General features: G+C 49.1%; 2 protein-coding genes across 3 annotated transcripts in view; one reads left to right on the top strand and one right to left on the bottom strand.

Annotated features, from left to right (window-relative positions):
* Positions 1-5,307: 5,307 nt before the first annotated feature.
* On the bottom strand, positions 5,308-10,989 carry LOC141086428 (uncharacterized). The gene is made up of 2 exons (XM_073572450.1): positions 10,892-10,989; positions 5,308-6,614 (listed from the first exon to the last, which is right to left on the bottom strand). Exons 1-2 carry the CDS (start codon positions 10,970-10,972, stop codon positions 5,709-5,711), a joined length of 987 nt encoding a protein of 328 aa, XP_073428551.1. The 5' UTR covers positions 10,973-10,989; the 3' UTR covers positions 5,308-5,708.
* Positions 10,990-11,080: 91 nt separating this feature from the next.
* The window catches only part of CLIC4 (chloride intracellular channel 4), a 69,612-nt gene continuing 54,232 nt past the window's right edge, over positions 11,081-26,460 (top strand). The window contains exon 1 of one of the 2 annotated variants that reach the window (XM_073572473.1): positions 11,081-11,220. Coding sequence is in view for 1 of the 2 variants with exons in the window: in XM_073572464.1 (XP_073428565.1) it covers positions 13,259-13,327 (69 nt within the window). In the remaining variant the exon portion in view is untranslated. Of the gene's footprint in view, positions 11,221-12,955; positions 13,328-26,460 lie in introns of those variants that run through there. The other variant, XM_073572464.1, reaches the window with a different exon arrangement.

Genomic DNA, 26,460 nt, shown 5'->3' on the forward strand with positions numbered 1-26,460 from the left:
GCTTGCGGGAGAGATGACACTTCCGAGATTTCACTTTCAGGCCGTGCTTCTGCAGCCGACTCAACACCTGTTCCAGCCGTTGCAGATGCTCCTCGAAGGTAGCAGCATAAACGATAATGTAATCCAAATAGATAAGGGTAGCTTCAAAGTTCAGGTCTCCTAAACATCTCTCCATCAATTGTTGAAAGGTCCTGGCTGCGTTGCGAAGGCTGAAAGGCATCCGATTGAATTTGAACAATCCCATGGGCAGTATGAATGCTGTCTTCGCCCGGTCCTGCTCAGACATGAGCACTTGCAAATATCCACTGGCCAGATCCAACAATGAGAAGTACTTCTCTTTTCCCAGGGCGGACAATGACTCCTCAGTTCTTGGAAGTGGATACGAGTCTCGCACAGTGCAGATGTTCAGCTTGTGGTAATCTACACAGAATCAAAGGGTCCCGTCCTTCTTTCGTACTAGAACAATGGGAGCAGCCCACGTGCTTTGGCTCTCTTAGATGACTCACCCTGCAGCATATGTACCAACATCTCTTTCACCTCCTGGTACATCTGTGGTGGGATTTGTCGATATCTTTCTCGAATGGGTGCAGTGTTTCCCATTGGAATCTCATGGGTGATGGTTGCGGTACAGTGGACATTATCGTCATGATGAGCAAAAATGTCCTGATACCACTCTAGCACTGTTTCCACTTGTTGCACCTGTTCTAGTGAGAGTTTCGTTAGTTCAGCTCGCATCAGCTCTAGGATTTGGCATTCCTCCTTAACCCCTTAATGTCCACTGACGTGCACAGTCCGTCATGGCAGGAGGTAACTTCCAGCACCATGACGGACTGTGCATGTCATGGCTTTGAACTGCCACTGCGTGTTAACACGCAGTGAATGTTCAGTGCCAACAGCTGTCAGGCACGGCAAGGGGTGCAGGGACCCTTGCAGTCAGTCCCTGCACCCCAAGCGCTGTGATTGGTCAGTCAATCTGAGTGACCAAACACAGCAGCGATCGGGCAGGAAAGGCTAAAATGTCAGCATCTCCTGCCCGATGATCAGTGCAGGAGCTCAGCGCTGCAGTGGCTGAGTGTCCTGCACTGACAGCTAGGAGCGGCGCCCACGCCGTCCCCCGCTGTTAACCCCGTCACTGCTGCGATCGAGCGCGATCGCAGCGTTCGGGGGGAGGCAGAGGGTAGGGGGCTCCCTCTATCTCAGGTCGGCGTCCCCGCGATGTAATCGCTGGGCCTGACCTGTGCCATGATGACCTGGAAGTGTCATGACAACCTCCGGGTCATTTACATACGGAAAGCTACAGAGACCATGGTGTCTGCAGCTTTCAGCATAGGCATAATACATTACAGTGCTGGAGCATTGTAATGTATTATACCTAAAGTTAAAGTCCCATAAAAGAACAAGGTAAAAAAAAAAAAAAAAAAAAAAAAAATTAAAGTAAAAAAAATATTGAAAAATGATTAAAAAAAATCCCCTAAAAATTCCCCTAAAAATACACATTTTTATGTAAAAAAAAAATAAACAAAAAAATACGTTTCACATCGCCGCATCTGTAAATATTCCATCTGTAAAAGCGTTACCCTAGTTAACCCCTTCAGTGAACACCGTAAAAAACACACAAAAAAGTAGCAAATTATACTTTTTCCAAGCAGTATCATCAAACCGCTTGGAAAAAGTGCAATAACACGCGATCAAAAAGACAGATATGAATAAACATGGTACAGCTGAAAACGTCATCTTGTCCCGCAAAAAACGAGCCGTCATACAGCTCCATCAGCGGAAAAAAATAAAAAAGTTATAGCTCGCAGAATAAAATGATGCAAAAATAATTATTTTTTCAATAAAAGTTTTTATTGTGTAAAAAACACCAAAACATAAAAAAACTATATAAATGAGGTATCGCTGTAATCGTACCGACCCGAGGAATAAAGTTACCATATCACTAATACCGTACGAGGAACGGCATAAAAAATAAAACCAATTCTTCACCTTTTGCGGATTTGTGCATTCTGCCTCCCAAGGATCGCAGTAAGGCGATCACAGTGGTTTACCCCCACATATGGGGTATCAGCGCACTCAAGACAAATTGCACAACAATCTCCTGATACCATTGTAAAAATAAAAATTTGGGGGCAAAAAGATCATTTTTGTGGAAAAAAAAAATGATTTTTTTATTTTCACAGCTCTACGTTATAAACTTCTGTGAAGCACTTGGGGGTTCAAAGTGTTCACCACACATCCAGATAAGCTCCTTGGGGGGTCTAGTGTCCAAAATGGTGTCACCTGTGGGGGATTTCCACAGTTTAGGCACATCAGGGGCTCTGCAAACGCAACATGACGCCTGCAGATCATTCCATCAAAGTCTGCATTCCATAACGGCGCTCCTTCCCTTCTGAGCTCTGCCATGCACCCACACAGTGGTTTACCCCCCACATATGGGGTATCTGCGTACTCAGGACAAATTGCACAACAACTTTTGGCGTCCTTTTACCCTTGGGAATATAAAAATTGGGGATGAAAAGATCATTTTTGTGGAAAAAAAATATGATTTTTTTTTCATGGCTCAACGTTATAAACTTCTGTGAAGCACTTGGTGGTTCAAAGTGTTCACCACACATCTAGATAAGCTCCTTGGGGGGGGGTCTAGTTTCCAAAATGGCATCACCTGTGGGGGATTTCCACAGTTTAGGCACATCAGGGGATCTCCAAACTTGACATGGCATCCGATCTCAATTCCAGCCAAAAAAGTCAAATGGCGCTGCTTTCCTTCTGAGCTCTGCCATGTGCCCAAATAGTGGTTTACCCCCACATATGTGGCATCACATACTCAGGACAAATTGCACAATACATTTTGGGGTCCTGTTACCCTTGGGAAAATAAAAATTGGCGGTGAAAAGATCATTTTTGTGGAAAAAATATGATTTTTTAATTTTACGGCTCTACGTTATAACCCTCTGTGAAGCCCTTGGGGGTTCAAAGTGCTCACCACACATTTAGATAAGTTCCTTGGGGGTCTATTTTCCAAAATGGGGTCACTTATGTGGAGTTTCCACTGTTTAGGTACATCAGGGGCTCTCGAAACGCAACATGGCGTCCGCTCTCGATTCCAGCCAATTTGACATGCAAAATCTCAAATGATGCTCCTTCCCTTCTGAGCACTGCCGTTCGCATAAAGATTGGTCTTCCTCCACACATGGGGTATCAGTGTACTCAGGAGAAATAGCACAACAAATATTGTGGCTCATTTTCTCCTGAAACCCTTGACAAAATAAAAAAAATTGTGTCCAAACATATATTTTGGGGAAAAAAAGTTAAATGTTCATTTTTTCCTTCCACATTGCTTCAATTCTTGTGAAGTACCTGAAGGGTTAATAAACTTCTTGAATGTGGTTTTGAACACCTTGAGGGGTGCAGTTTTTAGAATGGTGTCACTTTTGGGTACTTTCTGTCATATTTACCCCTCCAAGTGACTTCAAATGTGATGTGGTCCCTAAAAAATGGTTTTGTAAATTTTGTTGTGAAAATGAGAAATTGCTGGTCAACTTTTAACCCTTGTAACTTCCTAACAAAAAAAATTTTGGTTCCAAAATTCTGCTGATGTAAAGTAGACATGTGGAAAATGTTATTTATTAACTATTTTTTGTGGCATATCTCTCTGATTTAAGGGCATAAAAAATAAAAGTTTGAAAATTGCAAAATTTTAAAAATTTTCGCCATATTTCCATTTTTTTCATAAATAAACGCAGAAATTTTACCACTAACATGAAGTAAAATATGTCACGAAAAAAACGAAAAAAAACAATCTTAGAATCAGCAGGATCCGTTGAAGCCTTCCAGAGTTATAAGCACATAAAGTGACAGTGGCCTGATTTCAAAATTAAGGCCTGGTCTTTAACCTACAAAATGGCTTGGTCGTTAAGGGGTTAAGTAGATTAGGTGGTGGCTCAAAGTACACCGTTACGGCCACTGTCCAGGGATCCCCTTGTTTCACCGTCAATTGAACGTTCTCTGGTGGTATCAACTCTTCTGTGCTGCTTCACTTTTGGGCGGGAGCGTAAAACTGTCCTTCCTTAGGTTGACACATTGCATCGGCACATTGCTAATGTCCGCGCAATGATGAGCCCTGGAGGTAGTTGTTCCATTAAAGCTGGCTCTGGATTTCTACTCCTTCAAGGGGGGTACAGGCTCGAATAGGCAGAGTGAGCACAGTCTGACTTGGTGGTAAAACGAGGTTGGCAGTGGCCGGAATGACCTTTCCCAATGTTTTTCCTTCACGCAACGTCTCTTGGGCCTGGACCACCCGTATCAACTGTTGAAACGCTTTTCTCTGGGGGGTGTGAGGGCTCCATTGACTCAGAAACACATCTGCCGACTCATTGACCAGGATGCTCCCGAGTTCCATCAACACGTTCATTCCTAAAGTCACAGTGGGACCATTGCTAAGGGTCCCCGGCAGTTAACATGACTCCTTTCCGGCCCAAATCTTTGCTGCACACGGTGATTTGCATCCAGACCACCCCTGCGACCGGGATGGCCAATTGATTGGCCGCCGTTAATTTGATTACTGGGTCCCATTCACGTCGCATCGCCTCGGGAAAATGACTTCTGAAATAAGTCTCAGGCATCGTGGTTACTTGAGAGCCGGTATCAACTAAATAGTGGACGGCCCGACCATCCATTTTGGCCCATACAAGAGGACTCAGAAAAATCAAACTTGTGGGACTTCCTTTTCTCCTTCTTGACTGCTCACACACTGAGCGGAGTCCCCCAGCCACGGAGCCCGCTTGTTTAACAGATGGCGGTTGGGGGACCTCCCCCCGGCGTGCGCATCCTCGGGCATAATGTCCAATGTCTCCACATGTGAAACAGATTGGCTGACTTTCTGTACGAGGTTGTCTCTTTTCCTGGTGAGGCTCGGGATCAGTTCTGCCTCTGGAGGGGTCCACGGTTATGAGAAGCTTCTTCCTTAAGTCGGACCATTCTTCTCGCATGTCCTGGATTTACGTCCGGATTTCTCTCACCCAACTTGGTTCAGTTGCAAGCGGAACAGACACCGCCCCGCTACGGACCTTCCCTGCCGGGGCTGTCACCCCCTGCTCTTGCTTACGCGTGCGCGCCTCTGCTCCAACCTCCAGAAAAGACATACTGTATGCAGATTAATCCGCAAGTGCTCCCGCAGAGCCTGTTGAAGCAGCGCATCTCTAAAGCCTGCCACTAGATGGTCTCAGAATTATATCAGGAGATCCTGCCGACTATGCCAAGTGTGAGCAGGGGTCGGGATGCAGTGACAGAAAAGAGGCAGAGCAAGGGTTATCAAGTTTAACTGTTTTAATTAAACAGGAGGTTAACTCCTCGCAGGGAGATGAATGGTTAAACAAGGGAATAAACAGTTCAATGGAAAAGGATATGCAAAGTTAATGAACATGGTAATGACAGTTCTTTTGCACACTTATCTCAGAAATTCCTCAGTCTGAAGATAGTACTTGGAAGTCAGTACCGCCAACATGGCTGAGGTGGTGCTTGTCCAAGAGGGTCCTGCTGGTAAGGGTGGTCCATCTTCTGGTGGCAGCGGTCGGTCTCCGGCACCTTCCGCTGAGCCCCAATCCATAAGCCTGTGCGGCCGGGACGAACAAGGCCGCAGCACTATCAGGGTCCAACATTATCTGGCAAGTATAAACTGGCAAGGTAGGCTGCAAATGTCTCTCCAGTACTCAGTTTTCTCTATGCGGCACGTGCGCTGTACTCACGGTCACGAAGCGGACAGCACCTTGCTCTCTGGCAGTTACTGCACTTCTCTCTCTGGAATCCCCGCTGGTGACGGCAGGAGTACATGAATGCAGGCCGGCACAGTTCCGGTACTCGAGGGACGGATCACTCCTCTCTCCCTGCTGCACGCTGCCTGTTCCTGCCAAGACTGACTGCTTCCACGCGCGCTGTGTCTGCTGCCGCTTAGCCACACCCCTGCTTCGAGAGAAAAGGTCTGTCCGGTCTCTTACTCTTTCCCCGGACAATAGAGGAGAAAGCCCCGACAGTTCCGGACCCGACACAGGACAGGTACCCCTGGCCCGGGTCTCCTTCTTACACAGGGGCAATATAGTGTAAGAGGGGGACAGGATGCTAATCGTAGCCGAGGACATCAGGGCTTTGGTGTCCTGACCTCCTCCCACAGAAAAACCATGAACTTTTATTGGCGTACCTGTTCGAGATGCTGGTCCACCATCAGGGATTCCACAGCGGTGCGACCCAGCTCCTGCACACTTGGCTCCAGTGCTTAGGGTTGGAATAATGGACACAGATACCGGTTCTGATGCCAAATCAACGATTTTACTTTCTTCTTTAACGGTCCCGGACACATCAGTTACGTTCACACAGCCTTCCTCCTGCACTTTCCCTTGCTTACTTTCTACGCCCTCACGCACATTCCAGGGTAGTAGAGCCTTAGATGGTACCGCCGCATTACTCCTGTGAGACCTCAAGATACAGGGGATCACGTTCATCCACTTCGCCTCAGACTTGGAGGCTTCAGCCCTATTTAAGGTCTGCCATATGGTGAATTCTCTGTGCCCTGCACGACTCTTGGACCACTTTCTCCTTTCCGCTCCTGCTGCTGTCATAAACTGGAGAAAACGAAAAGCAAAAAACACAAATATCCTGAACTAAAAGTAAAAAATATACTGCAAATAATGCATAGAGGTAATAATAATAATAAGGGTATTTAGTAAACATAATTTTGATCAAAATAATGTACAAGCCATCCCGCCACGTCACGGCAACCCTTGTGGGACAGTCCCTACTCTAGTATTTAAAACCTTTTCACTTGCCAAGTGGCGTGAATGTGAATAAGGGTCGAGCGGCTGAACCACTAGTAACAGCTTAGGCCAGACTGGATGGCTTTCACAGCTCAGAAAGAGGGCGGTCACACCCATATATGCACTGAATGCACAATGAAATGAATAAAAAACAAATCTGAACTGAGAAAAGTAAGTTAATGTGTATGCACAATGTAAGTGCATATTAACACATGACCATTAACCAGAGAAAACGAAAAGCAAAAAACACAAATATCCTGAACTAAAAGTAAAAAATATACTGCAAATAATGCATAGAGGTAATAATAATAATAAGGGTATTTAGTAAACATAATTTTGATCAAAATAATGTACAAGCCATCCCGCCACGTCTCGGCAACCCTTGCGGGACAGTCCCTACTCTAGTATTTAAAACCTTTTCACTTGCCAAGTGGCGTGAATGTGAATAAGGGTCGAGCGGCTGAACCACTAGTAACAGCTTAGGCTTAATGGTCATGTGTTAATATGCACTTACATTGTGCATACACATTAACTTACTTTTCTCAGTTCAGATTTGTTTTTTATTTTTTTATTGCTGTCATAAACTGTAGTTTCCAGCTGTGCAGCTGCTACGGTGTCCTGGGCTTAGAGTCCTTGTGGACCTGTCGGGCTTGCCCGCCCTTCTCAACTGTTCCTATCTCCTACACTTGCTTAACCCATAGCAGCTCCTCCTACAGTTAACCCTTATGTAAACTACCTATCAACTATACATAACAAGGCCCACTAGTGTACCCCCATCTAGTGGCCCACAACAGAACTACGCTTACCCAGTCTATGGAACTATATACTGTAACAACCCTGCAGGCATCACTGCATGGCCTCCCATCCCCCACACACCAACTTACTCACTGCTCCAGGCCTTGCTGTGTGTTCTGTCTGCTGCCGGCTCCATGCTGTGTGCCTCTTGCTTCCTGCCTGCTCTCTGCATGCTTCCTAGCTGTGTGCATAGGGGGCGGAGCCGGCACTCTCTGGTTCTTATGGAATCAGGGTTCACCTGTCTAATGTGTCCCTGGCCAATCACCAAGAGGTGGTAGCTGCCTGAGCAATGTCTTAACTCAGTTAGTGTTTTGCTGCTAAGTTGCCAGGTCCTGTCCTGTGTTTTGCCTTTTCTGGAGGCTTGATTCCTAGTCCTGTGTCTGTGCCTGTCTTGCCGCCCTCCAGGAGGCAGAATATCCTGGTCTCTGTGTCCATGTTCCTAGCCTTGCCTTGTACCTGTCCGTCCGCCCTCCAGGAGGCAGAATATCCTGGCCCCTGTGCTATTGTTCCTTGCCTTGTTTCGTACCCTCTGCCCACCAGGAGGTAGTATATCCGGGTCTCTGTGTCTTTGTTCCTGTACCATTACCTTGTCTGAACTCAGTCCTACCTCTGTCTCTCGGTCTCCATGTCTGTGGCTGCTTTCCCTGCTGTTTTCTATCCTTGTGTCCTCTCCGTCTGCCTGTGCTCCTCTCCCTTGCGGCTCTGCTTGTGCTCCGCGCTCTTGCGGCTCTGCTTGTGCTCCACGCTCTTGCGGCTCTGCTTGTGCTCCGCGCTCTTGCGGCTCTGCTTGTGCTCCGCGCTCTTGTGGCTCTGCTTGTGCTCCGCGCTCTTGTGGCTCTGCTTGTGCTCCGCGCTCTTCTGCTTTGTTCTGCTTCTGCTGAATCTCTTGCTGCTAACTGCAGCTCCTCACAGCAGTCTAGCGGTTTTTCTCCAGCGTGAACAGGTCCAAACCTATTCCTTCATACACCGTTCCTTCATGCCAGGATCGGTATCTGCGCTTCCTGTGTGAACAGGTCTCTAACTATTCCTTACACTCCTTCCTGCCCGCCTGCCAGTGTCTCAGCCGTGCCCGCCTGCCAGTGTCTCAGCCGTGTCCGCCTGCCAGTGTCTCAGCCATGCCCGCCTGCCAGTGTCTCAGCCGTGACCACCTGCCAGAGTACCAGCCGTGCCTGTCATGCTCTCCTGCCTGTCTGCCAGTCGTGCCTGTCGCCCGCACATGTCCTAGCGTCCTGTTCCCCAGTGGGATCAGCAGCCACAGCCAGACACCACCCTGGAGTGGCACCTGGCAGCTACCTGCCGCACAAGCCTGACCGCACCATCAGAGGCTCCAGCGAAGACCGAGGTAGCTGTCCTAGTCACGCCCCTTCCAGGGTAGTCTGGTTTGTGGAACAGTGGGGCCACAACTCCCTCGCTTGCGCCAACCTGCCAAGGCGCCAGCGTAACATATACTAACAGTGCCCTCCACTATTGAACCCGAAGAATGCATTGGCTTACCCTAATCTAAGCATCAATATATGGCAAACAATACAATATAATACAATATATTACATCATGGTAGCACATAGTGTGGCAGTACCAATGAACAGTAGGTAATACACAGTAGTGTAGCAGTGCCGAAACATCATAAGATTTGTACATTATTTACAATATACAGTATTACTATTAGAACTCCTTAAAGGGGAGGTGGCATTAAAGGGATATTCTGCTCAATCCCCTACAATAGCAATGCTATTTCTAACCAACCAAAGGGGTATAATTTCCAAAATGGGGTCTCTTGAGGGGGGGTTCTGCTTTTCTAGCACTTAGGATCTCTGTATATGGAGTCTGTAAACTATTCTAACAAAATCTGTGATCCAGGAGGCAAATAGCGCTCTGTCCCACCTGAGTCTCGCCACGTGGCTAAGCAATACTGCACGGCTGCATAATTGTGGGACAAATTTTGGTGCCATTTTTACCCATTTCACAATGTGAAAATGTGAAATATGGGGCTAACACAAAATTTTGGTGGTAAAAATGGAATATTGTAATAATGTTAATATTTTTTCTTCATTGCCCAATTGTATTAAATAATGTGACCCACCTGTGGAGTGAATATAATCACTGCACCCCTAGATTAATTAATTGAGAGGTGTAGTTTGTAAACTGGGGTCACTTATGGGAGGTTCTGCTGTTCTGGCACCTCAGGGGCTGTGCCAATGTGACATGGCCCCCTCAAACCAATTGAACAAAATCTGAACTCCAATATGGCGCTGCTTTCCTTCTGAACTTTGCACTGCGCCTCAAAAGTAGTTTTCCACCACATATGGGTTATCAGGAGAAATTGCACAACAAACTTTGGGGTCCGTGTCCTCCTAACATCCTTGTGAAAATGAAAAAAAATGATTACCACATAAAGTGACACTGGTCAGAATTGAAAACAATGGCAGTGTCAGGATGGTGACTGAAGGCTTAGGGGTGACTGTCTCAAAAATGGCTTCAAATTTTAACAAGTGGTAAATTACAAAAGTGCTTGTATTTACCAGTACTAGCCTACTATGACGATTGTAATAGGATGAGAAGGACGTCTTAAGGGCTTTGTGTTATGAGGGTGGGTCCTTGTCCCCTCCATAAACAGCTCTATACTTCACAGTGGAGACTCCCCCTACAGCCAGGCGCCATAGGGAGGCTGTAGGTGCGCCACCTAGTGATCGCCCAGCTTGGGTGGGGTGGTGTATCTCTATTAGGGTAAGTGCACACTTTGCAGAAATTCTCTGCACAAAAACCTGAATCCCTTCCCAGAAACCACACCTATTTTTCCACGGCGGTTTTTGATGCGTTTTTTACCGCAGCGGTTTCTAAAAGCATGGGAGAAGCCTAAACCGCGTAAAAAACCGCAAAATTAATGTGCATGCTGCGGTTTTTACCGCGATGCGGTTTTTTCGCGGTAAAAAACGCATCAATGTGCACAAAAAGCGCAAAATGCATAGAAATGACTGTGCACCTTATTTTTAGCGGTTTTATAGTGAAAACCGCAGTAAAAACCGCTAAAAAAACGCTGTGTGTGAACACAGCCTAACACTCTGTATACCGACAAAACCCCACAGAAGTTGGAAGCGCCCACCATGTCTGACAGAATCTCGCCACACAGTTCCACAGAGCCATTTGTACACCCTCAGTAGTACCGTGTTTCCCCGAAAGTAGGACCCCCCCGAAAGTAAGACAGGGTGGGGGTTACGGGGGGGTCCTTCAATGTAAGGCCTCCCCGAATGTAAGGCAGGGTTGGGGGCCGCTGTGAAATGTAAGGCCCTTACCTTTGGGCCGCCGCTGTCCCCCATTGGGTCCCCAGGCTCCAGAGGTGTCCTCAGGTGCAGCTGGGCGGGTCCAGCGCTCATGGGGTTAACTCGCCGTGTTAACCCCGCAATCCGCCCAGCTCAACAGCTCATTGGCCGCCCCTGTTCCCCACGTCACCGCCGGCCCCCGGCTCGAGCACTGATTGGTCCAGCAGCTCGGGCTGTAATTGGCCGCCCCAGCCCCACGTCACCGCTGTTTCCCTGCTGATTGGCACAGCGTTCCCTGCAGCACAGGCCTTCCGCACCCACAGCCGCACCGCAGAGGAAAACGTCCAGCATTTAAAAACCAAGTAGGGAAACATGTACTGTATAGGGTATGGGGCTGTGTGCAGTGGGATACGGCACTGTTATGGGGTGTGGGGCTGTGTGCAGTGGGATACGGCACTGTTATGGGGTGTGGGGCTGTGTGCAGTGGGATACGGCACTGTTATGGGGTGTGGGGCTGTGTGCAGTGGGATACGGCACTGTTATGGGGTGTGGGGCTGTGTGCAGTGGGATACGGCACTGTTATGGGGTGTGGGGCTGTGTGCAGTGGGATACGGCACTGTTATGGGGTGTGGGGCTGTGTGCAGTGGGATACGGCACTGTTATGGGGTGTGGGGCTGTGTGCAGTGGGATACGGCACTGGTATGGGGTGTGGGGCTGTGTGCAGTGGGATACGGCACTGTTATGGGGTGTGGGGCTGTGTGCAGTGGGATACGGCACTGTTATGGGGTGTGGGGCTGTGTGCAGTGGGATACGGCACTGGTATGGGGTGTGGGGCTGTGTGCAGTGGGATACGGCACTGTTATGGGGTGTGGGGCTGTGTGCAGTGGGATACGGCACTGTTATGGGGTGTGGGGCTGTGTGCAGTGGGATACGGCACTGGTATGGGGTGTGGGGCTGTGTGCAGTGGGATACGGCACTGTTATGGGGTGTGGGGCTGTGTGCAGTGGGATACGGCACTGTTATGGGGTGTGGGGCTGTGTGCAGTGGGATACGGCACTGTTATGGGGTGTGGGGATGTGTGCAGTGGGATACGGCACTGTTATGGGGTGTGGGGCTGTGTGCAGTGGGATACGGCACTGTTATGGGGTGTGGGGCTGTGTGCAGTGGGATACGGCACTGTTATGGGGTGTGGGGCTGTGTGCAGTGGGATACGGCACTGTTATGGGGTGTGGGGCTGTGTGCAGTGGGATACGGCACTGGTATGGGGTGTGGGGCTGTGTGCAGTGGGATACGGCACTGTTATGGGGTGTGGGGCTGTGTGCAGTGGGATACGGCACTGTTATGGGGTGTGGGGCTGTGTGCAGTGGGATACGGCACTGGTATGGGGTGTGGGGCTGTGTGCAGTGGGATACGGCACTGTTATGGGGTGTGGGGCTGTGTGCAGTGGGATACGGCACTGTTATGGGGTGTGGGGCTGTGTGCAGTGGGATACGGCACTGTTATGGGGTGTGGGGCTGTGTGCAGTGGGATACGGCACTGTTATGGGGTGTGGGGCTGTGTGCAGTGGGATACGGCACTGTTATGGGGTGTGGGGCTGTGTGCAGTGGGATACGGCACTGTTATGGGGTGTGGGGCTGTGTGCAGTGGGATACGGCACTGTTATGGGGTGTGGGGCTGTGTGCAGTGGGATACGGCACTGTTATGGGGTGTGGGGCTGTGTGCAGTGGGATACGGCACTGTTATGGGGTGTGGGGCTGTGTGCAGTGGGATACGGCACTGTTATGGGGTATAACAGCATGTTAATAAATGTTAATTTATTGGTTAAAAAGAAATTGTCATTTTTTTTCGGCTAATGGTAAGACCTCCCCCGAAAGTAAGACAGGGTGGGACTTTTTGGGGTAAAATTAATGTAAGACAGGGTCTTACTTTCGGGGAAACACGGTAGAAAAGTGAGAACAGTGAGGGGTATTATACTGAGTGGCGGGGTGCAGCCTGGGCACGGCCATCCACCCACTGGAAACACTGTGTCACATTGTGCGCGTGTGACGAGAATGAAGCAGTTAATGAGTCCACTCGCTCGCCTTGCCGCGCCCTCCTTCCCGCCTCCTCCCTTTCTCTGCCTCAGCTGCCAGGAACGTCCCGTTATCCAGTCTGCTCTGCTGCCTCCCTGCAGTGTGGAGAGACTGCATAGTGCCTTTTCCACGCACGCTCATCTCTGCCTAGACTACATAGGGTGTAAAGAGGAAAAAAAACACTAGTGGTAGAATAGGCGAAGTCCCCAGAGACCGTCCTGTGTGGGAGGGAAGAAGGTAGTGAAGAAAGTGGGACCACCAGACAAGAAGGAGAGGGGAGCAGCCCGGGAGAAGTTGGCGGAGTGCACACTACAGCAGAGCAGCAGACATGTCCGTGCCCGTGCCGCAGAACGGAGTACTGGAGGACAAAGACAACCTCATAGAGCTCTTCGTCAAGGTGAGTGTGCCATCGTGTCATGTGGTGGCCTCATCCGTCTAACTTCTCATCCTTGGCACATTATATAACACTAATCCCCTCAGTGGCGGCACTAATCCCTGATGTTTGCTGGTCCTGAGTGGACAGGCTGGCACCTCCATCAGGGTCACCATGCAGCAGGGTGGTCAGGCTGGTACTTTCATCAGGGTCACCATGCAGCAGGGTGGACAGGCTGGCACCTCCATCAGGGTAACCATACAGCAGGGTGGTCAGGCTGGTACTTTCATCAGGGTCACCATGCAGCAGGGTGGACAGGCTGGTACTTTCATCAGGGTCACCATGCAGCAGGGTGGACAGGCTGGCACCTCCATCAGGGTCACCATACAGCAGGGTGATCAGGCTGGTACTTTCATCAGGGTCACCATGCAGCAGGGTGGACAGGCTGGCACCTCCATCAGGGTCACCATGCAGCAGGGTGGACAGGCTGGTACTTTCATCAGGGTCACCATGCAGCAGGGTGGACAGGCTGGCACCTCCATCAGGGTCACCATACAGCAGGGTGGTCAGGCTGGTACTTTCATCAGGGTCACCATGCAGCAGGGTGGACAGGCTGGTACTTTCATCAGGGTCACCATGCAGCAGGGTGGTCAGGCTGGTACTTTCATCAGGTCACCATGCAGCAGGGTGGACAGGCTGACACCTCCATCAGGGTCACCATGCAGCAGGGTGGACAGGCTGGCACCTCCATCAGGGTCACCATGCAGCAGGGTGGACAGGCTGGCACCTCCATCAGGGTCACCATGCAGCAGGGTGGACAGGCTGGCACCTCCATCAGGGTCACCATGCAGCAGGGTGGACAGGCTGGCACCTCCATCAGGGTCACCATGCAGCAGGGTGGACAGGCTGGCACCTCCATCAGGGTCACCATGCAGCAGGGTGGACAGGCTGGTACTTTCATCAGGGTCACCATGCAGCAGGGTGGTCAGGCTGGCACCTCCATCAGGGTCACCATGCAGCAGGGTGGACAGGCTGGCACCGCCATCAGGGTCACCATGCAGCAGGGTGGACAGGCTGGCACCTCCACCAGGGTCACCATGCAGCACGGTGGACAGGCTGGTATTTTCATCAGGGTCACAATGCAGCAGGGTGGTCATACTGGCAAATCCATCAGGGTCACTATGGAGCAGGGTGGTCAGGCTGGCACTTCCATCAGGGTCACCATGCAGCAGGGTGGTCAGGCTCGCACTTCCATCAGGGTCACCATGCAGCAGGGTGGACAAGCTGGTACTTCCATCAGGGTCACTATGCAGCAGGGTGGTCAGGCTGGTACTTCCATCAGGGTCACCATGCAGCAGGGTGGTCAGGCTGGCGCTTCCAACAGGGTCACCATGCAGCAGGATGGTACTTTCATCAGGAGGAGCACTATGCAGTAGTGCAGCTATCACTGACATCATGATGCCGAGGACCATGATCCTTTGCATTCCTGGGAGATGGACAGTTAAAGGAGCATACTCTACACAAGATGTCTCTAAGGAACTAATTGATTGCCCATGTGGAACATCATTCTCAAGTATTATGTTTATGGAGTTCCATACTGACTAACATGCCATTGTAGACATAAATCCGTAAGTGCAGAGAAAAGTGTAACGCACATCCTTACTCTGGAATTACTCCCATTATCCCAAAATAAATAATTTTTAAACATTTCTGATACTTGAATGCTTGTGACAAAGTACTGAGTTATTCGTTGTATAGACAGTAATGCTGTACACACTTGAATGCAAAATTTTTATTGAAGTTGAAGGAGCTATCTGGTGAAAAGAAGTGATAACTTGTTGATCGGTGGGGGTCCGACTGATGGGGCGTGCACTGATCAGCATATTGAGGAACTTCTACCCGTTAGAATAAAGCAGCAATGGGAATGCTCAACTGTTGGTCCATTGCCTATGTAGCTGCCAATTGTTGCACTCAGCTTTTTTTGGCAGTCACATAGGAAATGAATGGAGCATTAGTCAGATGCCTGATCTGTCGCACCATTTTGTAACCTGATAAAATTCCTGTCGGCCAATCTGTGCTGATCCCAATGATGGGACACCACTGATCATCAAGCCATCATCTATTCTGCGGATAGGTGATAACTTGTTTTAGCTAGGCAAACTTAAGGGTATGTGCAGACGATCAGTATACGTTTCGTGTTGGACGCTGCATACTTGTGCAGCGTTAAACCCGCAGCGTCCAGCTGTTACAGCATACTGGATGGGATTTTAAGAAATCCCATACTCGTTATGTGTCTAGACACCCACGGCTCACCCACGGAGAGGGACATGTGGCGCGTCTTTCCAGCCTGTCAATTTCTATTGCGGAGACACGAGCCTCTGCAAGAGAAATTTCACCAATACGATGTATTGGATGTTGTGAATCCGCATGGTTAATGAACACATGCGGATTCACCTGCGTTCAATAGATGGCAATGCTTTGGACGCAACGAACATGTGCTGGGTACAAAGCGCTGCCACTTCCGGATCATTTGCACCCCGCCTCAAGGAAAGCTATCATAAAATAATCTATTGTTTAAAGAGGACTTTTAACTAGCTCACCTTATTCTTCTCTTTTCCTTTTTGCATTACGCACTGCAGAAATATTCACATTTGTTACTTTTGAAGCCAGGTATGTGAAATCTCTCCTTGCAGGCCATCTGAGTGTGTTTCTTCAGTCTCCTCTTTGGGCTTGCACTCTTCATAGCACAACAATGTCTGAGGCTTTTATTTTATCATGACTAGCAGTGTCAGGGAGGGGTTTAAATCACAGGGCCCCAGAGAAGACTCTGAAGATACGCCCAGATGGTCTGCAAGCAGAGATTTCACACAGTGCACTCAAAAGGTGACAAATGTGAATATCTCTACTATGGAGTGATGCAGTGCAAAAAATGGAAAGGGCTTCAGAATCTGGAGAGCTCTGAGATTTTACTAAGTATTTTACTTTTTTTTTTTTTTTTTTTGAGCAAATGACTGATCTTTAAATTCATCATTTAAAAAAAAAAAAGCTGAGGTATATTGGCATCTAATTCTATGTTAGTGTACAAACAACATGTAGGAAGAGAGTGATAGCCAAAGACATGGATTTTGAGGACTTTCTAATGTGTAATAGGGGGTGGGTGTCTGGGTCAAGGAGGGTTTATTTCTGTTAATGATGACTATGGCTTACAGCCAATGAAAACCCAAAAGTCATTATCTCAGCAAATTAGAATACTTTATAACACCAGCTTGAAAAATGATTTTAAAATCCGAAATGTCGGCCTACTGAAATGTATGTTCCGTAAATGCACTCGATACATGAAAAATACTGATGACACACTGATAACACATACATCCAAAACACTGATGACCATGGTACCATTTTCCAAGTACATGTTTAAACAGAAGTGTGAATGAGACCTAAACGAGACATCTGGCTAAGTATCTTGAGTTAGCAGAGGACTAGTAACTGGGGAAAATTATGATTGGTAAGTATATTAATACACTTACACTACATTACATACATATTTATAAAGGTTTAGCTAAAAAAAACTATTGGCAGTGCTTCTTTAAGACTAAAAACAATAATGCAGAATGGGATCTGATGAGCCTTTGTATACGAGTCACTCTCTGTGTTTCTCTGAAATCCTATCTAGATTTATATCCAAATATTCACACATCATCACTGAATGAGGCACAGTGTTGTCATAAGTATGGCATTTAGTTTGTATGGCCAAATTCCAATGTATTCACATCATAAATACATTAGGAGTCTGTCATAATTCAGTTAAAGGGGTTATCCAGGACTTTGGGGCTTTTTGGCTATGGGGTTACAAATTTGCCGACAGGTAGTTGCTTATTACTTACCTGTTAATCTCTGCGCCAATGTTTTCCGGATCAGCGTGGTCACGGCAGCAATTTTCCTGCTTCTGATGATGTTACATCGACAGAACAGCTTCTTCTCTTCCACTATGATCTGTTGATGGGACGTCACTACCAACTTCATGATTGACAGTAGTGTCCCCACTGCCTAACTGCGGGGGGCTGGTTGTCAAGCATCTCGACAGCTGGGACGTCCTGTTGACGGAGCAGCCCGGAAGAGGAAGAGATGCTCTATTTGCATAACATCAAATGAGGATGGAGAATTGACACCTGAGCCAGAACACATTGTCGCAGGACAGAACATGCATGTAGTTAGCAACTAGCTTTCTGTAAATTCTTAGCCTCATATCCAAAAAAAAAAGCAAATAAGCCCTTTAATTATCTGCATCTTTCATTCAGGAGATTGTTTCACCAGTGTTATCTTCTGAAATGTCAGTAAGTAAAAACTAAAAATAGAAAGCCCCTTTACATATGGTTATGAGAAAAAGATATGCAGTTTCTGCCTCATGTTTTATTTTTTTTATCTTTTTTTGCATATGATGCAGAATGGTCCATTGTTCACCAGTGTGCTGGATCTTGTTTTTTATCTATTTTTGTCAGAATGTACTATCAGGCCAGGTGCACATGGTCAGTAATTGGCAGCCCTTTGAATGCATCACATGCCTGCTGCGTCCCTGCCGGCTTTTGAACACAGGTGATTCCGCATGTGTTCACTGAACCTTGCGGAATCACCATGTCCTATACATTGTATGGGTGAGATTTATCTAGACTCGTGTCTCTGCAAGATAAATTGGCATGCTGCGGTCTGGAAAGACGCACCGCATGTCTGTCTCCGCTGGTGAGCCGTGGGCATGGGATTCAACTATTCTGTAACATCTGGATGCTGTGGGTTGTACGCTGTTGATGTACGCAGCGTCCAAGCCGCAGCATTTATTGACCGTGGGAGCGTACCCTTACAGATCATGCTTTGTAGCTTTGGTTGGGCACTCCTTGTAGTGGTGTGATTTCCTTTGTGTAAATGGCTGTCTTCTGACTTCACAGACATTCCTGACCAGATAAATCCTACATATGCCTTGCTTCTTTTTTGACAAGTTTAAGGCTTAGCTGTCAACATAGCCACATGGTGCACCATTCCCAGGGCAGAAGAATGTGCACCATATGACATTTGCTTCCACCCCTTCTTATCTCCTATATATGTACTAGAAACAGAACAGGATTATATATTGTGCTACTTGCATTCCACCTTTTTATTAAAATCTGCACCAATATGTCAACTGCTTAATATTTCTATGCCATCTGCTAGGCGAGATTTTCCTACATATATGACATAGAGCATTTCGTTCTAGGTTAGCAGTAGAAGTAATGCCCTGGTTGATGGATGACTTTTTCTGCCCTGATATTACTCTTCCTTTGTCCTTATGTTATTTATTCAGACTGCACGCTGAGTGTTTGCTCGAGGGAGAATCTGTGTCCTATTTTCATCTGTCTTCCAACAGCTCTATTCACTCTATATTGGGGCCATGTTATGGGAAGTACAGCTTATACTGTATGTACTACCAGGTAGATGTACCGTAAATCTTATTTTGTCTCTGTGTGCACTAAAATAGTCAGGGCCACCATAAATTGGGACATCTCGAAAAGCAAATTGCTGGGTACAAGCTGATCTCATCATGTTCATTAAACAGTCGCAAACCTTACTGGTCTGAAAATCTATTAGTTTGATATGCACCTGCAGTTACTACACAAATCTCAATGGTAAGTGAATAGTGAAAGAGAAATTTACACGTGTAATACTGAAAGTGAAAGCTGATAAATATTCATTATATAAAGAAAGAGGGGAAAAAATGGTTTGGCTGCTCCTCAGAGACAGAAAGCAATGTGTGTTGGATGCCAATTTCTTGATCCCTCAATAAGAAAGTGAAATTGCTTTTATAAAATCTCTACCAATACATGTGCAAGACCTGAAAATATATAAATGGATATACCACTTAATTGTCTTAAGTGAGGATACCTAAAATCTGCAGACCCAGAAAATAACAATTACAGCTGTTAGTAACCCTCCCCAGATACAACTCTGGGTCCCTGCTGCTGCTCTAGTCTTTGTTGATAGGCTTCGGCAGTGACGTCACTTTTACAGAGCACGTCACCATTACTGCCTGTTACTAGGCTCCTCTGTTTCTTCCATCTAGATTGGCAATATTGCTGAGCCCCAGTGATGGGTTGCAGCTGTGACTTCACGTTTGGATCGTACATACCCTCTGTATCCAATCAGCAAAGTACAGAGTAGCAGAGGAGAGGCAGCCCTGGACCAGGGAGGTGAATAGCAACTATATTTGTTATATTATAGGCCTGCAATCTTATGACTTAATAAATATTTGAAATTGGACAACCCCTTTATCATTTAGATCCAAACCCATGATGCGACCATCCAGGCTGAAAACCACTGGAGAATAAGCTGCTGCGAGCACAGCGTCAGTGACTAGCGGTGACATCAACGAGGTTACCGCTGGTCACTGAGGCTGTGTTACCAGCCGGGCCCCTGAACAGCGGTGACCTCAGTAGTAGTTGCCTAGTAGTAGTCCCATCAGCTGACACCTGTGACTGTAGGTAAATCTCTTACCTGCTGTGGGCTCACGCTGTCATCTTACATTGAGAGAGCTCCAGCGCTTTGGCAGGTGGTAATCATCACGCTTCCGGTGTTTCTCGCGCTGTCATGCATATGACAATGTAAGAAACACCCAGTGTTCAGGATTCTGAACTCAAACACTAGCACAGACTTCCTGGTCCTTGCCCAAATAGTAGGTGTTCGGTACAGACCCCGAACTTTATTGTTTAGTTTTGCCCATCTCTAATTATGACAGAATCCTGAAATGTGAATATGACCAAATAGGATAGTACAATAGAACCTCAAAGTGGTATTCACATCACATAAAGTTTTATCTGTATGATCTGTGGAGGTTCAACATCTGGAAATGGTATAATTTGCAAGTCTGCACCCCCAGAGGTCTTGGCCCCAGAGGCCATGAAGTGATGACATAAACCAGTGATATGCCATAACTTTATCAGATGGGAATACCCTTTTTTATTCAGAAGCATACATAGATCAGTTACCGTACATTGTATTTAGAGATGGGACCCGTGCACACCTTGAAAATGGTGTCAACTTTGATTGAGGCCACCATTTTCCGTGGGCCACAAAGCAGCAAGAGTGCCCTTGACCCTAACCCATAGATTTTGTAGAAACAGCATATATCAAACAATATAGAGCAAGTGACTGGCCCAGCATGTGAGGCTCCAAAGCCAAACACAACTGGGGATAGTTCAGTCATACATTGTTGGATTTATTACCCGCATGTAAGAAAAGGCAGAATACAATGCGCCCTGGCCTGCCATGCATGTGCCACTCTATTGGGCCTCTGTGGATAGATGTTGTCCCAGTTCTTTTGTGCGTAGCTGGGCAGGCAGTACTCGCATACAAATGTTTTCATCTCTTTGTGATGTATGGAACTACTCACTTGGGACTAATTCAGCTATTGCATTGATTGTCACTTGATTGACTTTTGATATGTGGTGTTTACAAGCCTCTTCTGTGACACGATGAAAGTGCTATAACACTTTTTGTTGGAATGCTTTCAATGCATGAGGCCCAGTGTTGCCCATAGCAACCAATCAAATGTGGGGACCTTTCAATAACCCATGGTTGATTATTAGACTGTAGTCCATGTGGACCTTTTGCTTTTACAATGTGTGTAGAGGTTTCTCTTGTTGTCCTTAGAAAGCATGTTTCTAAGCCTTCTAATACCACATTTGAATCAGATCAGAGAAGTGAACAGAGACTATCTTCTGGAACCTGGATCTCATTACGATGTGTTAAATGTAAGATATGAAGTGTTTTTCTCCCTCGTCTCATTGGGGGACACAGGTACTGTGGGTGTATGCTACCGCCATCTGGAGGCTGACACTAAGTAAACAACACAAGGTTAGCTCCTCCTCCGCCATATACACCCTCGGCCTGATTGCGGGCGGAAACCAGTTTTATGCTTAGTGTCCTTTAGAGGCACACATGTCTGGTTTTCTCCAGACTTTTTTTTTTTTTTCTCTCTATGAAGATAAGACAGGGGTGACGGACCCTATTGAAAGGGTCCGATCTCCCCAAACCAACAACGGGCGAGCACGTGTGCGTATCGCCTCCACGTATCCTTTCCCGCACCGTGGGACATATCTGGGCCATTTTCCCCAGACTTTTTTTTTTTTTTTCTTCTTCCCTCTCTTTTGCTATGAAGATTAGACAGGGGCAACGGATCCTATTGAAAGGGTCCGATTTCCCCAAACCATCAACGGGCGAGCACGTGCGAGTATCCCTCCACGTATCCTCTCCCGCGACGTGGGACATGAGGCCGGACTTAGCCCTGACCACCCCTAGGTATGGAATCCATGGGCTGTACAGAGGCACAAGACAGTCCGAGCGGCCCCCACTGCTCCACCAACGCTGGAAGGAGGACGGAGCTAGGGTGCCTGCACTGTCCTGGATATCACCCCCCTTCCCTCTACCTGATCAGAGAAGTTGTCAGCGTCCAGAGGGCATGGATGGGATGGCCTGGGAGGGCCCTGCGGCGTCCAGAGGGCTGGAGCCCTTAGCTTCAAGCGGTCAGCAGGAGTGCGCACATCGGACTGAAAGGGGTTCCAGCGTAGGCCCCCTCCCCTTCCCTTCCCCCCTGGCGGCGGGACGGACACCGTGCCTGACGCGGGGTACTGACGCCGGTTCCGTCCTTGGTATGCGGCGGTCTGCACACCCGCCGCCACCCCTTCGCAGGCGGACACTAAAAATCCAGCCCACGGCTTCGGCCGGTGGTAGGCCACGGCCGGAAGTCCCGCCCTCCCTGCGCGACGTCACTTCCAGCGGCCCGCCCTCCGGAGCCTGGGCAGGCGCCGGATAAATTGAGCCCCTGGCTTCGCGTCAGGGTAGGCCGCAACCGGGAAAGGACGGTTGGCCCACCCACAGCAGGACTGCCCACAGCGGAGAGGAGAAGCAGCACGTGTGGGGGACATAGGACCGGGTAAGTGCGGTCCCGACTGCGAGAGGCCACGCTACGGGCGATCGAGGAGTGCTTTCTTCCCCCCCCAATCCCCTAGCAGGGCAGTATTGAGACCTGGCGGATACAATATGGCTGGGAAAGGGAAGACACACGTTCCTATACGCTGCATGCATCTCGTTCCCGTGGGCGCAAAGAGATAAATTATGCGAAGCCTGCGACGCCGAACGCGCCCATGAGCCCTCCCCTGCGACCGAGCCCAGTGATCCAAATCCTCTGGAATAGGCCCTATCACTATCGCAGTCTATGGCATCGTTTACAAAGGCGATCGAGTCTCTTAATGCCCCAGATAGGGGCAAAGATAGTGGCTCGCTTATCTGGGAGGGGTCCTCCACCTCACAAGAGCCTCCGGCCTGCAGGGGCCGCTCTCATTCCATGCAAGCGCAAAGGAAACAAACCCACACGGAGTTTCCCGGCCCATCCGGTGCCTCGGCATCCGTGAATTCGGCATCAAGCTCTCCTTCACCAGTAGTCGGGAGCCGGCAGAGTTCAGATTATGACTCAAGCGAGCTGCTGGACCTAGATACCCCGGGGTGTCGAGAAACAGTTGACAGCCTCATTGAAGCTGTTAATCAGACTCTGGGGTTGAGGAAGACGTCACCTTGGCCTCAGGCCATAAGGTATCCTTTAAGCGGGCTAAGCGACCGCATAGAGTGTTTGGCACTCACCCAGAGTTTGAGGACATAGTGCAGCGTCACAGGGAACGGCCGGATAGGCGTTTCTCAGGCCAGAAGACGATAGAGGCAAGATATCCGTTTGCCCCGGAGCTCTGTAAGAAATGGGCGGAATCCCCAGTGGTGGATCCACCAGTGTCACGCTTGGCCTCGAAAACCTTGTTATCTGTACTGTACCTAGTGGTTCCTCTATTAAGGATCCCACTGATCGGCTCGCTCAGTTTTTGAAGCGTCAGGATCAGCACTCTCTCGTTCGCGGCAACGTGGGTAGCCAAGGCCATGATGTCATGGTCAGAGTCATTGAACAAAGTCTTGCAGGCTAGAGACCTGCCTACGGAGGTATCAGAGATCGCGAGTCAGATCGCTATGGCTGGTGACTACTTACTCAACGCTTCCTTGGATGCGGCCAATTGTGTGGCACTTGCGGCCGCAAACGCGGTAGCCATTAGGAGAGCCCTATGGTTAAGGACATGGCGAGCCGATTCAATTTCCAAGAAGTCCTTGACTTCCCTGCCTTATCAGGGTGGCCGCCTGTTCTGGGAAAAGTTAGACTAACTCCAATGCTACAGGGGGAAAAAGCAGCTTCCTCCCGCAACAAAAGGTCAAACAGCCGTTTCACCAGGCTCAGGCACGGTTTCGGGCCTTTCGCAACCCCGGGTGGACGACAGCGGCCAGCTCTGCCGTTCCAAGTCGCTCCAACCAGGATAGGGAGAGACAGGTCTCATATAGGGCCAACCCATTGGGGATAATGCGTGCTCGCCAGCCCAGGTCGAGGGGAACCAGGGCCCAGAGATCCTCAGCTAAATGACTCGGAGCACTTTTTAGGTGACATCAGCAGAGTAGGCGGCCGCCTGCTCTGCTTTCGCCATGTCTGGGTCGCGGTAGCACGTGACTCATGGTTGGTGGAACTGGTGTCCTCAGGGTACAAGATAGAATTTATCAAGTATCCCCCAAAATGATTTTTTCTGTCCCGACTTCCCAAAGTGCATCCCCGGGCAAGGGCGTTGCTAGGGGCCATCAATTCACTCCAGCACAACGGAGTAATTGTTCCCGTACCAGAGCACGAGAAGGCTCAGGGTTTTTATTCCAATCTGTTCGCGGTCCCCAAAAAGGACGGGACAGTCAGGCCGGTTTTGGACCTGAAGCTCCTGAACAAGTTCATCAGGATCAAACATTTACATTTGGAATCTCTCCGTTCAGTTATATCGGCCATGGGGCAAGGAGAATACTTGGCCTCTATCAAGATCCAGGATGCCTACCTGCACGTCCCCATTTTTCCTCCGCATCAGAGGTTTCTACGTTTCGCCATCAATGGCCGACATTTCCAGTTTGCAGCACTGCCCTTCGGGCTAGCCACCGCTCCCAGAGTGTTCGCAAAGGTAATGGCAGTCGTTATGGCCCTTACACTCTCGGGGCATAGTCGTCTTGCCATACTTAGACGACCTCTTGGTGAAGGACCCCTCGTTTCGGGCATGCGAGGAGAATGTCAGCATTACGCTGGATACCCTCTCCCGCTTAGAGTAGTTGGTCAACAGGAAAAAAACATCCCTTGTCCCAGCCCAGAGGATTTCCTTTTTAGGGATGATCTTCGACACCTCCCGAGGGTTGGTAATTCTTCCTCAAGACAAAACCCTAGCGCTTCGGCAAGGAGTCCAGAAGCTTCTACAGCCAGTCCCGCACACCATTCGGTTTGGGATGAGGGTACTAGGGAAGATGGTGGCAGCAATGGAAGCGATTCCGTTTGCCCAATTTCATCTTCTCCCCCTACAGCACGCCCTCTTGTCATCTTGGGACAAGAACCCGTTCACACTCGATCATCAGTGTCGGCTACCCTCTCAGGTCAGACAGTCACTAGAGTGGTGGACGATCAGGTTCTCCCTTCAGGGGAAACCCTTTCCCTCAGATCAGTGGCTAGTGATCACAACCAATGCCAGCTTCCTCGGCTGGGGAGCAGTTTTTCGCCACCACACGACCCAGGGGCAATGGTCGCAACAGGAGGCACGCCTCCCGATCAACTTGTTGGAAATACGAGCGGTCCAGCTGGCGCTGCAACATTTTCAGCACCTTCTAGCAGGACATCCCGTCCGGATTCAATCGGACAACGCCAAGGCGGTGGCTTACGTAAATCATCAAGGGGGCACTCGCAGCAGGGCAACCATGCACGAGGTGGGACACGTGCTTCACTGGGCCGAGAGGAACCATTCGGTAATATCGGCGGTCCACATCCCAGGCGTGGAAAATTGGGCGGCGGACTTCCTCAGCCGGCAGGGTGTCGCGTCTGGGGAATGGTCTCTGCACCCTGAGGTCTTCCAGCAGATTAACCAAGGTGCCCGTGTTCGTCGCTCGGTTTCGGGACCCGCGAGCGATTGCCGTGGATGCGTTGGTTCTGCAATGGAACCAGTTTCGCCTTCCATATTTGTTTTCCCCGCTGCCACTACTTCCGAGGGTCATCAAGAAGATCAAAACAGAAGGGATTCCAGCGATTCTGCTGGCCCCATCGGGCTTGGTACGCAGATCTAGTGCAGCTGCTCGCCGATGTCCCATGGCAACTGCCAGAGTGCCCAGATCTACAGTCCCAGGGCCCGATCTTCCACCTGAACTCAGGGGCCCTGTGTTTGACGGCATGGCCGTTGAATCTTGGATTCTGACCCAGGCGGGGTTTGGGCGTGAGGTGGTCGCTACAATGGTTAGTGCCCGGAAGCCTACCTAGGCAAGAATTTACCATCACACCTGGAAAGTCTTCTTTGCTTGGTGTCGAGATCGTCTATTTTCTCCACTGACATTCTCTATTTCCAACATCTTTGCCTGTCTCCAGTCAGGCCTAGACTCAGGATTGGCCCCGAGCTCCCTTAGGAGACAGATATCGCCGTTGTCCATCCTTTTCCAGCGAAAAATTGCTACCAATATGCAGGTGAGGACTTTCATCCAGGGAGTCTCCCACTTGGTACCGCCCTATAGGGTGTCCCTGGACACCTGGGACCTTAACCTAGTCCTGAGTGTTCTGCAGGAAGCTCCATTTGAAGCGCTACAAGATATTTCTTTGTCATACCTTTCCTGGAAGGTGGTATTCTTGGTAGCCATAACTTCCATTAGGCGAGTCTTGCCAAGCACCATTTCTCACCTTCTACAAGGATAAGGTGGTGCTTAGACCAGCTCCCCCCATTCTGCCGAAGGTCGTGTCCTCATTCCACATTGATGAGGATATTGTCTTGCCCTCGTTTTGTCCAGCACCAGTACATCGCATGGAAAAAGCTCTTCACACCTTAGACCTGGTGAGAGCACTCAGGAGGTACGTGTCGCGGACGGCACCCTTTCGTCAGACGGACACGCTGTTCATGCTCCCCGAGGGGCGCAGGAAGGGACTTGCAGCCTCAAAATTGACCATAGCCAGATGGATCCGTCTGACTATTCAGGAGGCCTACCGCATCAGGGGTGCGCCGGTTCCAGCAGGGATCAGAGCACACTCTGTTTGGGCAGTGGGCGCCTCTTGG

The sequence above is a fragment of the Dendrobates tinctorius genome, unplaced genomic scaffold (genome assembly GCF_039654945.1).
Source record: "Dendrobates tinctorius isolate UK_male_01 unplaced genomic scaffold, ASM3965494v1 ptg000007l, whole genome shotgun sequence".
NCBI classification, from domain to species: Eukaryota; Metazoa; Chordata; class Amphibia; order Anura; family Dendrobatidae; genus Dendrobates; species Dendrobates tinctorius.